General features: G+C 32.6%; 4 protein-coding genes across 7 annotated transcripts; 2 read left to right on the top strand and 2 right to left on the bottom strand.

The window, feature by feature from the left end:
• Positions 1-243: 243 nt before the first annotated feature.
• On the bottom strand, positions 244-1,841 carry LOC112004034 (protein FAR1-RELATED SEQUENCE 5). 4 transcript variants are annotated; one of them, XM_065776498.1, is made up of 2 exons: positions 1,679-1,841; positions 244-839 (listed from the first exon to the last, which is right to left on the bottom strand). In XM_065776498.1, coding segments are annotated over exons 1-2 (582 nt in total). In that variant the 5' UTR covers positions 1,680-1,841; the 3' UTR covers positions 244-258. The 4 variants fall into 4 exon arrangements, with proteins under 4 accessions (XP_065632570.1, XP_065632573.1, XP_065632572.1 ...); XM_065776501.1 differs by having other exon boundaries at positions 244-861; XM_065776500.1 differs by having other exon boundaries at positions 244-866.
• A 13,012-nt stretch (positions 1,842-14,853) lies between these two features.
• LOC112003976 (acetyl-CoA-benzylalcohol acetyltransferase) lies at positions 14,854-16,344 on the top strand (the record flags this gene model as incomplete). The annotated part of the gene is made up of 1 exon (XM_024036205.2): positions 14,854-16,344. A coding segment is annotated over one exon (1,314 nt), but the record flags the coding sequence as incomplete, so codon positions are not given.
• A 200-nt stretch (positions 16,345-16,544) lies between these two features.
• On the bottom strand, positions 16,545-17,210 carry LOC112003985 (uncharacterized). Its single transcript, XM_024036218.1, has one exon. It carries the CDS (start codon positions 17,208-17,210, stop codon positions 16,545-16,547), a length of 666 nt encoding a protein of 221 aa, XP_023891986.1.
• An 87-nt stretch (positions 17,211-17,297) lies between these two features.
• LOC112003994 (acetyl-CoA-benzylalcohol acetyltransferase) lies at positions 17,298-19,124 on the top strand. Its single transcript, XM_024036229.2, has 2 exons — positions 17,298-17,307; positions 17,354-19,124. Exons 1-2 carry the CDS (start codon positions 17,298-17,300, stop codon positions 18,901-18,903), a joined length of 1,560 nt encoding a protein of 519 aa, XP_023891997.2. The 3' UTR covers positions 18,904-19,124.
• The last annotated feature ends 209 nt before the right edge of the window (positions 19,125-19,333 follow it).

Raw genomic sequence — 19,333 nt, forward strand, 5'->3', positions numbered from 1 at the left:
TTGGAGCCTTGCAATTATAACATTCCAAATAAACTCCTCAAAGAATTCCATATTTAACATTCCAAATAAACTCCCCAAAGAATTCCATATCTATTCCAATTGAATACTCTTTGCCTTCTATATGCATATAAGTTTGCGTTCTCTCTCCAAGGCTTAACTATATTTCCATTAAATGCTCCCAATTCTTCTTAAAAATAAGAACACAATAGAGATATTGTAGGCTAAAAATTGTATAAGCGCAAATATAAAGAATATGATCTAAAACATTAAGGGGACAAAACATAAATAGTCATTATAATGGATGTGGAGAAGTAAATAAACCCAAAGCAAAGATATAGATTTATTGAACAGGTAATGGAGTGACAAAATGGTAAAAATACTGCAGCAAAAAATTATATAAGAGATAAGAAAACTCACCATTGTTTGGCGAGCTTCACGCGGAGACACCACAAGTGGATGATTATGGTCCTTTACAAATTTTGTGATCACCCATTTTCCAGACTTATCATATTTTACATGAATCATTGCCTTACAACCTTCCCTTGTGCTTGGCCGTGGCTTTCTAACTGGCCCAAACTTACCACGAATGCTAACACAGTGGCCCTCCTTATTACATCCAAGCCGGCGAGCAAGAATCTTCCCATCTCTTTCAGAGCGACGGCAAGACATCACTCGCATAACGAATCCTAGCCTTCGTGCATACTCATCATAGAATATCTTGGCAGAATCTTCAGATTCAAATTCCATACCTTCATATGGTTCTAGAACTGTATCTCCTTCATATGCAGCCAACTCAGCTCCAGCAGAACTCTCCACTCTGGCCCCCTCATCAGAATCCACTGCCACACAACATTATTTGCCCTTTGCTTTCAAATATGAAAGTTTCATCATCTTGTAAAATAAGCTAAGTCATTCAAGAACAAAACAAAAGCAGTAGCATTCTAGTTCATCGCCAACAGAACTGAGGTAGGATTACAATTTATGAGGCTTCAAATTTTATGCTTCCCATTCTTACAAAACAAGAACAAACAAACGAAACAATACCAAAAACAGAAACTCAACCTTTGTATTAAACCAAGTAGCCATATAATGAGTAACTGGTATTTCTTTTCTTGGGAGCAACCAACCAGAATATATATAACGCAAAATTTCATCTCTCTCTTTTCCTTTCCAGCATTTAATTGATCAAGCAGTTCGTGAGCACAAATAAACATTGCAGACGCATAAATTCCAAACATAAAGACAAACATGTATCCCAGCTGATTACTCAGTTGTGGTAACCAACACATCAAAAATCACATAAAAGTAGCAGTAAAAGCAACAAACAAACTAAATAAATAAATAACCCATAAATTTAGCATCTTTAGCACTGTATAAGCAGTAGCAAGCTAACATTTCTTCAATAGCAATACAAAAAATGGGCATAAAGCATGTGAATAATTACTCCCACAAAAAATCTCAACAGCCCAAATAAGCAAAACCATTAAAATTAAAGCCTTTCACATTAAAAATTCACAGAATTTACCAATGAACTTTTGACTAGCTGATTCAGAGAGAGACAAATGGAGCAGAGAAATGGGAAAAGGAAATTACTAAGGGGTTGCATCAGATGGAGAAATAAGTAATGGGTATTCTTTGAAATTGTGAAATAGTAGTAGAAAAAGGGTGAGTGACTTACTTGGTTTATAGAGTGTGAAAGACGAGGATGGATCTTCGTGTGTTGTGAAAAGGGGGGCACAGAGAGACAGAGACTGGCTGCCTCGTGAGTTTCCAACTTTGGCAGAGGTTGTTTGTTCAAAAACGGTGTTGGGTATATGTTGGGGGGATTTTCAGATTTTGGGCCCTTTTGTGAGTGGTGGTGATAGTATGGACTTGGGTCTAAGGACATCTAAGGTTGGATACCCACTTGTGTGCAGCCACGTGTCAAAATATTTTTCTTTTCTTTTTTATATGTACCACGACTTTTATCATAATTTTGACTTGATAGTATGCGACTAGCTGTCTATTACTTTCATATTGATCTATCATTTGTTTTTAACCATTCACACTCACAGTCAACCATATCAAGGTTGTGTCCACAAATTTTCTTGTTACAAATCCTTCCCATTTGTCCTTATGTTGTAATTTAATTATCATCAAGAGTTTTATACTTGAAGTGGTATTTCATGTTTTTTTTTTAATTAAAAAAAAATCTCTCATTTTCAATTATCAATTATCAAAAAAATCCTTCCATTTTTTCTCAATATCTAAAACATTTTTCATTTTTTTTTTCAAATGTTGAAGTAACAAGTTTATAGAAGATATAGTGATGTCATTAGTATGTTTATGTGAAAATAAATAATAATTCATTGTCAAAAATATTGTAGCAAATATTGCGTATATAATATTACAGGTTTTTTCCCACTTTGTACTACATTTTAGAGCAATCTTGGACGATATCACCTTTGTTAGGAACAATTTTGGTACAAAGCATGGTTTGGGAACCTAATTAGAAGATCACCAATTAGAAATAAATCATATAAAACAAGACATTAGGGAATCAAAAGCTGAAATAAAATTCTCAAATGAACAAATGGCCCAAAAATAATTGCTTTAAAATTAGAAAAACAAATATTTGCACCAGAAGAATGAATATCATATGATTTAATAATTAAAGAAGAAAATAACAATAAAGGAATTAAGAATTTAGAATTTAAGAATTTAATGTCACAAGATAAACAGAGAGTATTAGTTCACAACAATAGCACTAGAAGATTCGGGAGCAGATATGAATTGTATTCAAGAATGAATTATTCCAACTAAATATTATGACAAAATATCTGAAAGATTACATCAAACTAGTGGATCTAGAATAAAGATTGAATATAAGCTTTCAAATGCGAATGTATATAAATATCTAATAATGGAATATGTCTCAAAACTACTTTCGTATTAGTCAAAGATTTAACTTCAAAAGTAGTATTAAGAAATCCATTTATTGCCTCACTTAATCCTTTTCAAGCATCAGAAGAAGAAATTAGTATTGAAATTTTAGGACAAGAGGTATTATTCAAATTTATTGTACCCCCAGCAATAAAAGAAGTGAATCGGTTAAGAGAAATGTCAATTTTTAAAGAAATAAACATCATTGCAATGTGATGTGCAAACACAATAATAATGGAAATAATACAAAGATAAACTAAATAATACTTCTAAATATTATTAATTTGAAGAGAAAAAAAAGTACACAAAACTCCACCTGAAAGAACACCATGATTAATTAGGTCCATTATTTTGATGTAGTGGGTGTTATAAGATTAATTGCTAGATTTTAACCTCCCCTGTGTGCACATATCTAGCCCAATATCTGAATTAATATGATTTAACTCATTAATCACTACAATTAAAATGAATAAAATAATCTCTTTCATTTTCAATGTGGAATTAAATATTTTTATTAACTCCCTCATCTTTACATTTATATTGTAATATATATATATATATATTGAGAGAGAGTTTCAACCAATGGCGTCTACTCTTGATAATAGTTCTTTATCATCAAACCAAGACACCAATCAATTTTTGATATAAGCGGGGATTGAACTCTAGATCTCTTATTCAACCATCAGAGACTTTATCAGTTGAGCTAACTGGAACCCGCTATGTTGTAATATAATTCAATTTTAATTATAAATATTAAAATGCTCCAACACAATGAAAAGAAATAATAAAAAAGAAAAACAGTTGATGTATAAACAGCAAGAAGAAAAATATAAAAGAATTTAAGAGCAATTAAAAGATCCCGTATGCCTTTTGGCACATGAAAAACATATGGTGCAATATACCCACTAAAGCCAGACAAATTCAATTGAATCAAGAATTATTGGAATATTGCAAAAACGAAATCAAAGATTTATTAGACAAGGGATTAATTAGGGAAAGTTTATATATATATATATATATATATACAACATAGAAATTCTACTCTATGTACCCTAACTTAAGTATATATGTGTAAAGTTTCTTCATGAAAACTTAAACTCTGACCCTTACCTTCCACCCTATAAACACTTATACTTATGAAGTAACTATCACACCAAGGATGCGCGATGATAATTAGGAAAAGTTAATCACCATGAAGTTGTACTGCTATTTATGTCCAAAAAATTGTTGAATTAGAAATTGATTAGTAATAAACTATAAGCCCTTAAATAAAGCTCTGAAATGGATTAGATGCCCCATACCCAATAGAAAGATTTATTATCAAGATTGCATAAAGCCACATTTTTCTTTTTCCAAATTTGATATGAATGATCCATTTGGGATTCGCTTATTTTACTGAAACTGAAAACTTTTTGCTAAAAGTATTATAAATAAAGGTAAAAATTAGCTTAAAAAGTATAGTGAGATCCATGAATAATAACAAAAATAAGCTAAATAGTAAAATAAATTAGTAAAAATAAATGATGTCAAACAAACACGAAATATGGATTTTGGCAAATTCAAATTGATAAAGATTATAAGAATAAGAATGCTTTTACAATTTCATTTGGACATTTTAAATGGAATGTTGTGCCTTTTGGATTAAAAAATGACCCTAGTGAATTCCAAAATATAATAAATGATATATCTACCCCATTTACAAAATTCTCAATTGTCTACATTGATGATATATATTAGTCTTTTTGGAATCAGTTAATCAACATTGGAAATTTTTAAATTCGTTTGTTCAAATCATAAAGAACAATGGGTTAGTTGTATCACCAACTAAAATAAAATTATTCCAAGACAAAATGAGATTCTTAGGACATAATATTTATCAGGGAACAATAACACCAATAGACAGATCAATTCAATTTGCTGATAAATTTCTAGATGAAATTATATAAGTCAACTTCAAAGCTTTTTAGGAAGTTTAAATTATGTATCAGATTGTTATAAGAATTTGGGGAAAATATGTAGACCTTTTTTCAAAGGTTAGAGAAAAATCATCCTCCTTAGTCCAGTCAACATAATGAGATTATTAGAAAACTCAAAAAACATGTCAAATCCCTTCCATGCTTAGGTCTTCCTTCCCCATATTCTTCCAAATTGTTGAAACTGATAACTCTAAGCTTGGCTATGGAGGTATTCTAAAAATAAATAAATAATAAAATAAAATAAAAAAGAGCAAATATTATGTTTTCATTCAAGTGTCTAGAATGCTGCACAACAAAAATATAGTATAATCAAAAAATAAGTTTTGTCAATTTTTTTTTTTATCTCAAAATTTCAAGATGATCTTTTAAACCAAAAATTTTAGTTCGAGTTTATTGCAAAAGTGCAAAAGATTTTTTATTCAAAGATATTGAAAATTTAGCTTCAAAACAAATTTTTGCAAGTTGCATGGCAAGCAATTTTAAGTTCCTTTGAATTTGAAATTGAATACATAAAAGGAAAATCAAACTGTATTCCTATAGGAAGAAGGAAGAAAGAAAAGGGAAAAAAAGAAAAAGAGAAAAAGAAAGAAAGAAGAGCCAGGCGTGACTTGCAGAAGAAAGAAAGAAATTAAGGAAAGCAAAAACAGAATGAGCAAAAAAAGAAGAGATGAAAGTGGGGGTAGGTGGGAAAGTGGGGATGCAGGTTATAATTATCATTCGGTTTTTTTTTTTAGGTTACGTCTATAGCTTTGCTCAAAAAAAAAAAAAAGGCTAAGTCTATAGCTGTTTTTTTTAAACACTACTATGGGTTTTCCTTTAAAAAAAAAAAATATTCGGCTATATATCATAGGCCATCTTTTTAAAAAATATATATTATTTGGCTAGATCTATAGCCGAGTTTTAAAAACACTTACAAATGTGGCTATTGGTCAGTTATAATTGTGTTTTTTGTAAATGCGGTTAAAAATAGTGACTATAGCCCACATTTTTTGTAGTGCTAATTTCTTAAACAAAGAAATTTTACAACGAAAGTAAGCTCTTTAAATAAGTCTCCTTAAAAAAAAATTAGCCCCAATAATTTGAAGACTAGCAAGGATTCAAGAATATCGATTTCTTTAAATTATTTTCAGTAAATGCATTGTTATCAGTTCAATTATCTCCGAACAGTACATGAGTATCATTTTATTTCAAGAACCAGAATCACTTTGTATCAGTTCTACAATTATTATACATCAAGACAAATTTTCTTCTACAAAAGTATCAGACCCATGACACGCAAGAACCAGCCTTATCTCTTCGAATCAGAATTATTCAATTTAGTATCAGCTATCCAATGGAAAAAGAATCAAAATTATTCAAGAATAGTTTCACTATTTAATATTATAGAAGAATCAAAATTATTCAAGCTTTCTACTATTTGATATCAACTTTGCAAAAGTATCGGTCCTCTTTTTATTTTTGTGAGGATAAGTATTATTGAATTTTTTTTACTTTTTGAAGTCCCAAACTCCCAGTATCAAAAAATATTGAAGACTTTTCACTGTATCAGTATTTGTACGTATTAGAAAATTGTCTTCTAACAGTTTTTTTTTTTTTTTGGGGGTTGAAAATTGTCTTCTAACAGTTACTATGTTGAATTAGTGCATTATTCATATGTTACTGTGTAGTAACTATTCACGCAAAGAATATGAAATTATTAGTGATAGTTATTATGTAGCACTGTTTACTACTATGCAGAACTATTTAATTTCACTGAATTATTCTGAATTTACTTTCTTTTCTTTTTTTTTCTTTTTGGCTTTTTCACTTTTGCATGCCTATTATGAAAATTATACATACTCTAGAAACATTGATCCCTTGTCTCACTTGAGGGGTGGGCCTTATAGTGGGACTCACCCCTCGTGTGAGAGGAATTGACCAATACTCTAAGAGTACTACATAATAATTTCCCTTATATATATGACATTCGTATTAATGTAGACTCACCAAAAAAAAAAAAAAAANTATTCCACCCCCTCGTCATTACAATCAACTAGTTGCTTATCTTTGATGTATCTCCCAGCTAAAGGGTAATAGAGGGTCAAGATTTCTGAAAGTGATTTCTCCAAACGCTTGATCCTTTCATCAACTTCATTTTTGTCAACATTGGCATCATAGTACAGAATAAATGGCACATATGCTGGAGGAGCAAGTTGGTCTATGGATGAGGTTTTGTAACTCTTAGGGTGAGGTGGAGTTGGAGCTGCTGGTTTTATCAACTTTCTTGATACAATTTTGACCTTCGTTCTCAACTCAACCATGTTGAACGTCTTTCAAGAGATAGGTTGGCTTTATTTTGTCTGGACTTGGTTTGAATATGCACTTCGTATACGATTGCACCTATATATATAAACATCTTCTACTATTGTGAGTATTATTTTGATGATTTTGTATGCTAGGTTAGGAAATTATTGGTGGGGTGGTCCATGGTGAGGCTTGTGGGAGTTGGTTTCTTTCTCGTGGGCCTATGAATGATATTCAATTGATTTCCCAGCTAACTAATGGAGACTGTCCACTGATTGTAGCAATGACTCTCCATGCAAAGACGTTGAAGGAAAATATTTTCTTATTCTCGTTTATATCTATTATATATGTTTCATTAATATCCATAATTGTTGTAAGAATATTCACATTTTACAACATGAAAGTAGACTTTAAAAGGGTGTAAAAATACCATTGTCCCCCAAAAAAATGTGGGTTAATCACAATATTTTAATAATAACAAAGATATTTTCTTTAGTCTTCACTTACATCAAAATTCCAGTATGAACTGCAAGGTGAATTGCTAGCTAATTCAATCCAACTCTTAGATGAGCTAGCATACGAGTGAGAAGATGTTAATATAATTTTGTAAATAGTTTGTTTTGTTAACTATGTCGTTCGGAAATAATCAAATGCAATTAATCCAAAGTGTGAGGCTTGGGATTTTTCCTGAGAAGAGGAAGTCGATAAAAAAATAAGATGAAGTTAAAATTATTGTTGTTGTTATTATTATCCTATAACGTGTTTCTTTGGATGAATATTTTGCTTAATAGGTTTGAGGTATCTTTTCTTTCTTTTCTTTTTTTATTTTCCTTTTCTGAATAATAGATATGGTCCTATTTTTTATGTTAAAATAAAAAATAAAAAGAGTTAACAGGTATGGCTATTGCCCCTGACCTACTTAAACCCTACTTATAAATGGCATGAGACCACCTATGCAATAGTAGGGCTTACCACTACCTAAATCTACAACTTCAAACTCTATCTAGCTCGAATGGAAGAGAGGGAGGGGGTAGAGATGGCAATGGGGCGGGGTAAGGCCGAAGGATTGGGTCTTCATCCTCGCCCTGCATGGTATTGTCTTGCCTCATCCTCACCCCACCCCACATGACGGAAAAAACTTTCTGACCCCATGCCCATCCCTTGGGGCCCTGCGAAATCCTGCCCCACCCCGTAAAACTCTACTTTTTATTAATTTTTCCTACAATTAATATAATTTTTTTTAATGAAACCTATTTCATTAAAAAAAATATATACTTGAAATTACAACTAAATTTATCCCATTAAATCAAATTAATTTTTTTTTAAAATTGAATAATATATCCAAGTATTTAACAAGACAATTACCAAAAAAAAAATCACAGTGTAACAAATAAAGACAAAAAACCACATTACTAAACTTCCTCCATGGGATGGTGAATAGTTAGGTATCCTATCCTAACTCATAATTTTTGCGATAACCTATATTCTGCAACTTTTTAGTTGTTAAGAAAATCTACAACGCTTGAGTTGTTAAGAAAAACAAAGTACAGGATAATCTTTACTATGTATGGCTCCTAGTAACGAAATATTCACCAAAAGTTCGTTAAAATGTGCCCACATAAATTTGCTTATACTTTTGTCGTACAAAGGGAAAGGACGGTAAGTGACTTTGATCTCACAGTAGCCCATACATCGTGTACCAAATACGAATACTGACTTTAGCGGCACTAGTAATTGTCGTGGTACTTGTGACTCTATTGGGACTCTGAGACTATATGACACCTAATTGGATTGAGAAAATATATCTTTACACTCATTTACATCCATTATTTCACATCAATATCTATGTTTCATACAAAAATATCTGCATTTTAAATTTTTAATACATGAAAGTGGATGTTCAAAAACAGATGTGAAAAAAAATATATATATTTATATATATATATATATATAAGGTATAAAAAGCCTACTTAATAATACTCGCTGATTAGAGCTAATGAGTATGTTAAGGACGGTGACTCCCACAAGAGTTTCAAATCTTTTGTCCAACAATATTGAATGTTCACGATTCAAAATATGTAAACTTTTCAATATAATTATTAGGATTTTTGGAGTTGTATTCTTTTGATTGAAAGAGAAAATATGATCTTTAGTAAGAATATATGGTGAAATTACAAAATATATAAGCAATTAATAAATAGGTATGTAATTGTCAAATAAAATATGTTATAAATGCATTCTGATTTATTTTTCATACCTAATGTAAATTATTCTAGCCAAAAATTTGTTAATAAGGTTATTTTCTGTAGATTTACTTTTAGAATTTGGTATTTGTCAATGGAAGTTAAGAGAGTAATCAGGAATGTTTCTTCTTAAATGCATCCGTAGTAAGATTTTCAAAGCTACCTTTATATGAGTTCTTTGGAATTTTCAAAGCTACCTTTACCATGTTCGGCATTCTCCATAAACTCAATTGATCAGAAGACTACAAGTACATATTTCGTATAGTAAGTAAAAATAATAATTAATGCATATATAACAACAAATTGACTCAATAGATCAATGTAAAATATAAGCATAAAGTCAATTGATTACAAGACTACAATTAAATATTTCAAATAATAAGTAAATAACAATAATTAATGCAAATTTAACAGTTTCTCAAAAAAAAAATGCAAATTTAACAACAAATTGACTTAAGAGATCAGTGTAAATAATTATAAGCATCATCTAATTTGATTCCTTAGACATAAATTTAGAAAAATAAATAATTGTCGTACTTATATTTTTATGATCGGTGATATATCAATTTATAAAAGTCATGTATACTTATATTACCATCACTCATTTAATAATAGGCAAGTTGTTGCATAGTTAGGTTTGGTTCACATCAAAGATGTAACAAGAAAATTTGATTGACATCCAAGACACATTGCTACATTTTGAAGGGACAATTAAGATGGAGCTCTTGGGTATTTTTCATAACCATATTTTCTGTTGACATTTAAGAGATACAACAATTGCAAGCAATAGCGACTAGCGACGTAGTATCTTACATTATATGGAGCTCTTGGGCCTTGGCTAAAGGATGTGTAATTTGTATAATCACAAGTTTTTCTTTCAAAACTTGTTAACGTCAAAACTTGTTGGCGTGATCTTTAATTTAGAGGTCGCATTAAATTATGCCGACTAACTTTTAAGTGGAGTAGATAAGGTTGTTAAAGTGTAAGGAAATTTTGTTCTCAAAAAAAAAAAAGTTTAAGGAAAATTTGAACCACAAAATGTGTTATTCTTAATGAACAAAAGTACTTTTTTTTTTTTTTTTGTATTTTGATCTATTTTACTTTCCATTTTTAGATGGTTTTATTAAATTAATAAATAGAACTTTTTTGTCTAAATTTCTAATAATATCTTTTAAGTTTTCATATAATCATTTTTATCTCTAAGGTTTTAATTTTGTTAATTTCATCTTTAAAACTTTGCAAATTTATCAATTAAAAAAGTACTAGAAAATATGACTTTATATAGAATAGAATGAAAAAGAAGTATACTAGTGGTTGATCCTAACTAATTTATTAAATATCCATAACTAACCCCAAAAATTGGAATTAAAGGTTGTGTTGTTTATGGCGATACTAGTAGCATCATTAAAAATTATAAAAATTTTGAAAGGGTTTCACATTTGAGGCTTTAAGATGAAAAAATGAGGCCTCATGCATGTGATATGCTTTCTAATTAGGCGAAGTGCAAAAAGATTAGTTCAAATCAATTGCAAATTGATTTTCAGTACTATTAATTTTATATTATTGAATCCTCAGATCTAAGAATTATTCAAATTAACTCATCCATCTCAATTTTATTAACCATAATTAATATATATATATATATATATAAAAAGGCATGTGATGTGCACATACTATTTTTAAAATAATTTTGTTATAGTAAAGTGATAATGTGCGTATACCATGCTACTCCAACGTATCAAAACCTTCATCTACAAACTATAAAGTTACTTCTTCAAAGTACAAATTTTTCATTAGATTATTCCTCATTTAAATACCTTCTAATTTATTTTAGATCTGCTATATTGTCCGTTCATTTTTCGTGAATGACCTAGTCATCTAAGTTGAAATAAAGCATTGACAGCCTTCTCATCCATCACTTCCTTGTCATTGCCAGTTATCTTCTCATGCTTCTCTTTCCCATGTAGTGCCTCATGGAGGGCTTGTTGGATTATGAGATTCTTCATTTGCCTTTATTAAAGAGAAAAATTGCCATTGCCATTTTGTCCACCTTGTTCCTTGTTATCGAGATCAAAATCTTAGCCAAGCTCTGATATCAGTGCAATGCGCTCTCAAAATTCAAACAAATAACATTAAAAGAAAACAATAAACAAGTACACACACAAAGTTATGGTTTCGTTTACTTAGTGTGGTACTATATTTTTATGTTTCAAATCTCACCTCCTTTTCCTCCTATGTACCTATCTAAATAAATAAATTTAAAAAAAAAAAAAATCTACTCCACTCTACCACACATTCAAAACAGATTTTGTTGAATATTCCTTACATTCAATTTTTTATATGGGCTTTGAGTCTTCAGTAGTGATTAAACTAAAATCCATTGATGCTCACTAACACTTGTATTGTATCTCATCAGGCTAGTCAAACTAACAAGAATATAGATAAACACCAATAAAACTCATTCATCAGTCTCAATATTTCAGCATTCACAATTAACAAATGAATAATAAATCAATACCTTTATTGAGTTATTACCCCACACACACACACACACACACACACACAAAAACCATCTACTGAGTTGTTTCATCAACAAAGTTATATACACAGAGAGAGAGAGAGAGAGAGAGAGAGAGAGAGATATTTAAATGAAATAAATAAAAAGTATCGAGACTAATTTAATTATTTGTAAATAATAGATGATCTAAAGTAATAAAAGTGGATTTTTTGAACTGATTTAGCTAAAATTGCATTAAACCTGAGTAACAAAAGTGGAGTTTTTGAACTATTTTAGCTAAAATTGCATTCAACCTGACGCTATTGCTCATATGTTAGAATTCCAGTATATCATCCTCATAGTTATCATTATCAATGAGCTCTCACTGATTCACTTCTGCGGTCATTTTGTGTTCACTTACGCCCGTGCTAGAGGAAAAGGAAAGGAGGACCCGGGGTAGAAAATTTTTCACTTTTGGCACATTAAAAATTCAAATGTAATGAAATTGGAACGAGGGCATTAAATACATTTCCTTGTGAAAGCTAATTTCCAAAAAAAAAATTCATGGCTGTCTTCCACAAACAAATAATATGTTACATGCGTGCACATTGGTGGTGAGGTCAAGTACACAACTGAAACATGAAAAAGTAAAAAAATAAAAATAAAAACTGAAGTCCAATAGCATATCAAGAGTAAACATGTTACAATTGGTTTAGATTACATAAATCAAAATTATACATTTATAAAATACAACCGAAACACTACTTCAACAAATTGGATTATGAAAATAATCCGCAAAAGAAGGGTGGGGAAAAAGAAAGAGGAACTCTATCTAAGCTTTTAGACACCTAGGACCTATGTAATCACAAGTATGCATCACTTACAAAGGTAGAGGAGCTCATCCTCTAGTATTTAAATTTTCCCTCAAACCCAGGTTTTTTTTTTTAGGTTACGTCTATAGCTTTGCTCAAAAAAAAAAAAAAGGCTAAGTCTATAGCTGTTTTTTTTAAACACTACTATGGGTTTTCCTTTAAAAAAAAAAAATATTCGGCTATATATCATAGGCCATCTTTTTAAAAAATATATATTATTTGGCTAGATCTATAGCCGAGTTTTAAAAACACTTACAAATGTGGCTATTGGTCAGTTATAATTGTGTTTTTTGTAAATGCGGTTAAAAATAGTGACTATAGCCCACATTTTTTGTAGTGCTAATTTCTTAAACAAAGAAATTTTACAACGAAAGTAAGCTCTTTAAATAAGTCTCCTTAAAAAAAAATTAGCCCCAATAATTTGAAGACTAGCAAGGATTCAAGAATATCGATTTCTTTAAATTATTTTCAGTAAATGCATTGTTATCAGTTCAATTATCTCCGAACAGTACATGAGTATCATTTTATTTCAAGAACCAGAATCACTTTGTATCAGTTCTACAATTATTATACATCAAGACAAATTTTCTTCTACAAAAGTATCAGACCCATGACACGCAAGAACCAGCCTTATCTCTTCGAATCAGAATTATTCAATTTAGTATCAGCTATCCAATGGAAAAAGAATCAAAATTATTCAAGAATAGTTTCACTATTTAATATTATAGAAGAATCAAAATTATTCAAGCTTTCTACTATTTGATATCAACTTTGCAAAAGTATCGGTCCTCTTTTTATTTTTGTGAGGATAAGTATTATTGAATTTTTTTTACTTTTTGAAGTCCCAAACTCCCAGTATCAAAAAATATTGAAGACTTTTCACTGTATCAGTATTTGTACGTATTAGAAAATTGTCTTCTAACAGTTTTTTTTTTTTTTTGGGGGTTGAAAATTGTCTTCTAACAGTTACTATGTTGAATTAGTGCATTATTCATATGTTACTGTGTAGTAACTATTCACGCAAAGAATATGAAATTATTAGTGATAGTTATTATGTAGCACTGTTTACTACTATGCAGAACTATTTAATTTCACTGAATTATTCTGAATTTACTTTCTTTTCTTTTTTTTTCTTTTTGGCTTTTTCACTTTTGCATGCCTATTATGAAAATTATACATACTCTAGAAACATTGATCCCTTGTCTCACTTGAGGGGTGGGCCTTATAGTGGGACTCACCCCTCGTGTGAGAGGAATTGACCAATACTCTAAGAGTACTACATAATAATTTCCCTTATACATATGACATTCGTATTAATGTAGACTCACCAAAAAAAAAAAAAAAGGAAGACTGAATAATTAAGCTCCAAAATCCAAATAGACTTTGGATAAGTTCCTACACGGCCAAATAAACTCTCTCAGTCCCTTATTAGCCCCCGAAAAACCCTTCCTTGTATTAGAAAAAATAATTCTTGTATCAAATTAAAAATTATCTTTGTATTATATTCGAGAATCTGAATGCATGCTAGAGTTTAAGGTACTATTCAAGTAAGTTCTTAAGCTTTCAAAAATAGATTTTCATTATCAGTTTACATATATTGTACACTTATTCTATTCTTGCAGTACACTTCTTTCTTAATATCGATCCGTATTATTCTCTTCATCCACTGACTCATATTTCATGTCTTGGTTTGTATATGGTATCCGTATTGTTCTGAAGTAGGTATATAGTTCAAGATCAAAAAAAAAAAAAAAAAAATTTGTGGTGTTTATTACACACCCTACAGTCTCACACACACATACTCAAAACTGCACATAAATTGTGACTTGAAGGAATTGTGACTTCAAGTCATAACTTATGTGCAGTTTGAGTGTAATAGTTTCTTATTAAAAAAAAATGTGGTTGGTTAGATATAGTTGTAGTTGTTAAGCACATGCATTTTGTATTTAAATACCTGTCTCAAAGCTCAGTTTAAGCAAGGAAGTCATTTTACTCATTCTGTTTCTTTCTCTATCTCTCCTTCTTTCTTTAGCTCAGTTTAAGAAAAGAACTCTCTCTAAATTGAGGTGAGGATGAAAGTTCAAATCATATCAAGAACGTTGATAAAACCAGCAACTCCAACTCCACCTCACCTTAAGAGTTTCAAATCATCATCCATAGACCAGCTTGCTCCTCAAGCATATGTGCCATTTATTGTTTACTACCATCCCAATGGGGACGACAATGAAAATGATGGAAGGAGGAAGCGTTTGCAGAAATCACTTTCAGAGATCTTGACCCTCTATTACCCTTTAGCTGGTAGATACATCAAAGATAAGCAACTAGTCGACTGTAATGATGAGGGGGTGGAATACTTGGAAGCCCAAGTAAGTGGCAAGCTTGCTCAGATTCTCCAAGGCGAACTCAAACCTGAGCTGTTGAATCCTCTTGTTCCGAATGCAATGCCATCTGCAACTACTCCTTTAGCATTTGTTCAAGTCAACATGTTTGATTGCAGTGGCCTAGCCATTGTGCTGCTCTTTGCGCATTTCATAGCCGACGGAATTTCAGCGACTACGTTTTTCAATGCATGGGCTACATCGTGCAAAGCCGCAAGTATCAATGAAGTGATTCACCCAAGATTAGACCTGGCTTCTTTCTTCCCACCAAAAGAAAATGTTATGCCTGCAAAGCCCCCTAAGAATCCTGGAGCTCCGATCATCGCAAGAAGGTTTGTGTTCAATGGGGCTGCACTAACAAGCCTAAAAGCCATTGCCAAAGGTAGTGCTTGTGATTCTGATCAATTATTAACAAAACGCAAACCTTCACGGGTAATGGTAGTGACAGCATTAATATGGAAGGCTCTCATTGCTGTGGCACAAGCTAAACATGGGCACTCAAGGACCTCTATGTTGTGTCATTCATTGAACCTGCGCAGAAGGACAGCTCTGCCAATACCAGATAACTCTTTTGGAAATTTCTACATGGTGGCCAATGCTCGATTTGGTGGAGATAGAGAAAGCAATGTGGAGTTGCATGAATTGGTGGGTTCACTTCATGATTCAATTGGGAATGTGCTTGATGACTGTAAGAAACCACAAAATGGGGATGATTTGGTTTCCATGATGACTAACTCCTTGAGAGAGGTTGATGAAGAACTTGAAAGAGGTGAGACCGATATATTTATGTTCACTAGCTGGTGCCGATTCTCTGTGTATGAAGCGGATTTTGGTTGGGGAAAGCCTACTTGGATGAGCAGTATAGCCGTTCCTATAGAAATGGTTGGTCTGCAAGACACCAAAGATGGTGATGGAATTGAGGCATGGGTGAGTTTGCACGAAAATGCTATGCTTCTATTCCAGAATTATCCAGAGATTAAAGCCTTTACCTCCTAAATCTAGCTGCGTGCTCAATTTAGTGCTTACTTTTAATATGTTCGACTAAGTAAGAATAAATTTCAAGTAATGTTTTTATTACATTTCTTATGGTCTAAATATATGTAAGTTAGGTGAGAGAATGGCACAAGCATTTCAGTAATTAATTAGTATGAATTTGTGCTTAGTAAGATTTTTCTTATGGTCCGGGTTTAAGCATGTTGGAATTTGGATTCTCATAGGGTATATGACTTGAAGATTAACCTTAATTATTTGGTTATCATTTTTTAACAATGACGGCTTTTCTGGTTCAAATATAAATATATTGCATTTAATTTATTTCATTATGAGGCAAGTCCTTTTTTTTTTTTTTTTGAAAAAGAAGTCGGTGCATATTATTAAAGAAGGCTATTGAAATCAGCCTGGAGTACAGGTAATAAGTCTGGTGGTACATCTTCCATCCAGACAGACATCGAAGGCGAGATTGTTGCTCGTCTTGCTAAAGCATGAGCAAGCTTATTACAATGTCTACGCACAACAGATAGTTTAAAGGCGTTGAAGTGTGAAATAAGAAACTGTATATCTGTTATGAGGTGGCCATAATGTGCTAGGCTTCTATTCCCCTGATGCAAAGCTTTGTATAGAACCTCAGAGTCTCCTTCCAAGACTATGCGCTGAAAGCCACATTCCAAAGCAAGTTCCAAGGCCCTCCTTGCTGCCAATACTTCTACTTCGATAACTGAAGTTGGTAAGGGAATTAGCTGTGCTAGGGATGCCATAACAAGGCCTGCGTCATTCCGGACTACAACGCCCAGTCCTGCTTTGTTGTCTCCGGCAAACGTGGCACCATCGAAATTCACTTTAGCCCAATGCTGGTCTGGTGCAGTCCACGCTGTAGCTTGCTGTTGTCTGCGAGTCGTGATGATTGAGGTGCTGAAGTGGGACTCTAATGGCTGCTCCTGAGAGTGCTCCAGCACCTTATCAAGAGAGAGTGTTGTTTTCCCAGCCTCAAGTCCTTTTGAATATACATCATTGTTAGTTTCTTTAAGACATTTTCTCTTCATATGTGTGTTAAAACTATCATCTTCATCTTCTCCTAATACACCGAATTTTTCACACCCACACCTTTGTATTTATGGGGGCCTAGTGAGATGCATGATTGTGAGTGAAAAAATCTTCTTTTTTTTTTTTTTTTTTTTTGTGCCAGCACTGCTCAAAGGAAAATTATTTCACCCAGCGTGTTACACACACGGTGTGTTTTTACCCACCGTGTGTAACACACTGGAGCTTTTTTCCAAAAAGAAACTACTTTTAGTCTTTCCACTCGACGCAAAACACAAGCCAAAGACTAGTCAATTGAATTCTTCATCAACGAAGAATAGAAATAATAAAGCTGCAAAATTATTCTTATGTGTTGATGAGAGACGTTTCACAGTTGAGGTGAGAAATGAAGGTCCAATTGTATCAAGAAAGTTGGTAAAACCATCAACTCCAACCTCACCTCATCTTAGGAGTTTCAAAACATCATCGATAGACCAACTTGCTCCTCAAGCATATGTGCCCATCTTTTTGTACTACCATGCCAGCAATAGAGACGAAATTGATGGAAAGAGGAAGCGTTTGGAGAAATCACTTTCAGAAATCTTAACCCTCTATTACCCTTTAGCTGGGAGATACATCAATGATAATAAAGTAGTTGATTGTAATGATGACGGGGTGGAATACTCGGAAGCCCAAGTAAGTGGTCAGCTTGCTCAACTTCTCCAAGAAGAAGTGATCAAACTTGAGCTGTTGAATAATCTTGCTCCCTTTGCAATGGTATCGGCAAATACTCCTTTAGCACTAGTTCAAGTCAACATATTTGAGTGCGGTGGTCTAGCCATTGGGTTTCTCTTTTCGCATATTATAGCTGATGGAATTGCAGCCACTACATTCCTCAATGCATGGGCAACAGCATGTTGTATAAGAGGGATCAATGGAGTGATTCGCCCGAGTTTCAACCTGGCTTCTTTTTTCCCACCAAAAGAAAATATAGCTGTTGTGCGCCCCAAGAATCTTGGAGCTCTAATCATCACCAGAAGGTTTATGTTCAATGGGGCAGCAATCACAAGCCTAAAAGGCATTGCCAAAGGTGGTGCTTGTGATTCTGAATCATTAACAAAACAACAACCTTCACGGGTAATGGTGGTGACAGCATTAATATGGAAGGCTCTCATTGCTGTGGAACAAGCTAAACATGGGCACTTGAGGCCCTCTATTCTGTGTCATTCATTGAGCCTGCGCGGAAGGACGGCTCTGCCAATACCAGAGAACTCGTTTGGGAACCTCTACATGATGGCCAATGCTCGATTTGGTGGAGAGTGTGGAGACAGTGAGAGCAAAATGGAGTTGCATGAATTGGTGGGCTTGCTTGATGATTCACTAAGGAATGCTCTTGCTGACTGCAAGAAACCGCAAAGCGGGGACGATTTGGTTTCCATGATCACCAACTCCTCAAGAGAAATCAGTGAAGAACTTGAAAGAGGTGAGACTGATGTCTTTATTTTCAGTAGCTGGTGTCGGTTCCCTCTGTATGAAGTGGATTTTGGTTGGGGAAAACCTATTTGGGTGAGCAATAGACCTAAACCAGTGGAAATCGTTAATCTAATGGACACAAAAGATGGTGATGCAATTGAGGCATGGGTGCACCTGAATGAAAAAGACATGCTTCTGTTTCAAACTCATCCGGACATTACAGCCTTCACCTCCCAAATCTAGCTGAATCTTTCAATTTGATTTCTGTAAGAATAAATTTCAGGATATGTTTTTGTTAAGTTTCTTATGGTCTGAGTATATGTATGTTAGGTGAGAGAAAGGACCAAGCATTTCAGTATGTTGGGTTCTTAATTAGTATGAATTTGTGCCTAGTATTTATGCATGTTGGAATTTCAATTTTCGAAGGGAAAATAACTCTGCAAGATTTACCATAATTAGCTATTTATGTTTATTTTTTTTAAGCTAAGATGGCTCCTGTGATTCAGATAGAAATCAATTATTGTATTTGATTTTAATTTATATTGCAGCAGTTGGTAGTGAAAGCGCCAGTAGTGAAAAAATTGTTACTCAATTTGCCGTTATGCCATTAGTGGCAGCAGCAATGATAATGCAGAAAAAGGTTTAGAAAAGGTGGGCATCATGTTAGCTTTTT

This window comes from Quercus suber, unplaced genomic scaffold, assembly GCF_002906115.3.
Source record: "Quercus suber isolate HL8 unplaced genomic scaffold, Cork oak 2.0 scaffold_135, whole genome shotgun sequence".
NCBI lineage: Eukaryota > Viridiplantae > Streptophyta > Magnoliopsida > Fagales > Fagaceae > Quercus > Quercus suber.

What these genes read in the sequence shown, in the direction of transcription:
- LOC112003985 (XM_024036218.1), bottom strand. Translation starts at nt 17,210, where the DNA reads ATGAAGAGAAAATGTCTTAAAGAAACTAACAATGATGTATATTCAAAA.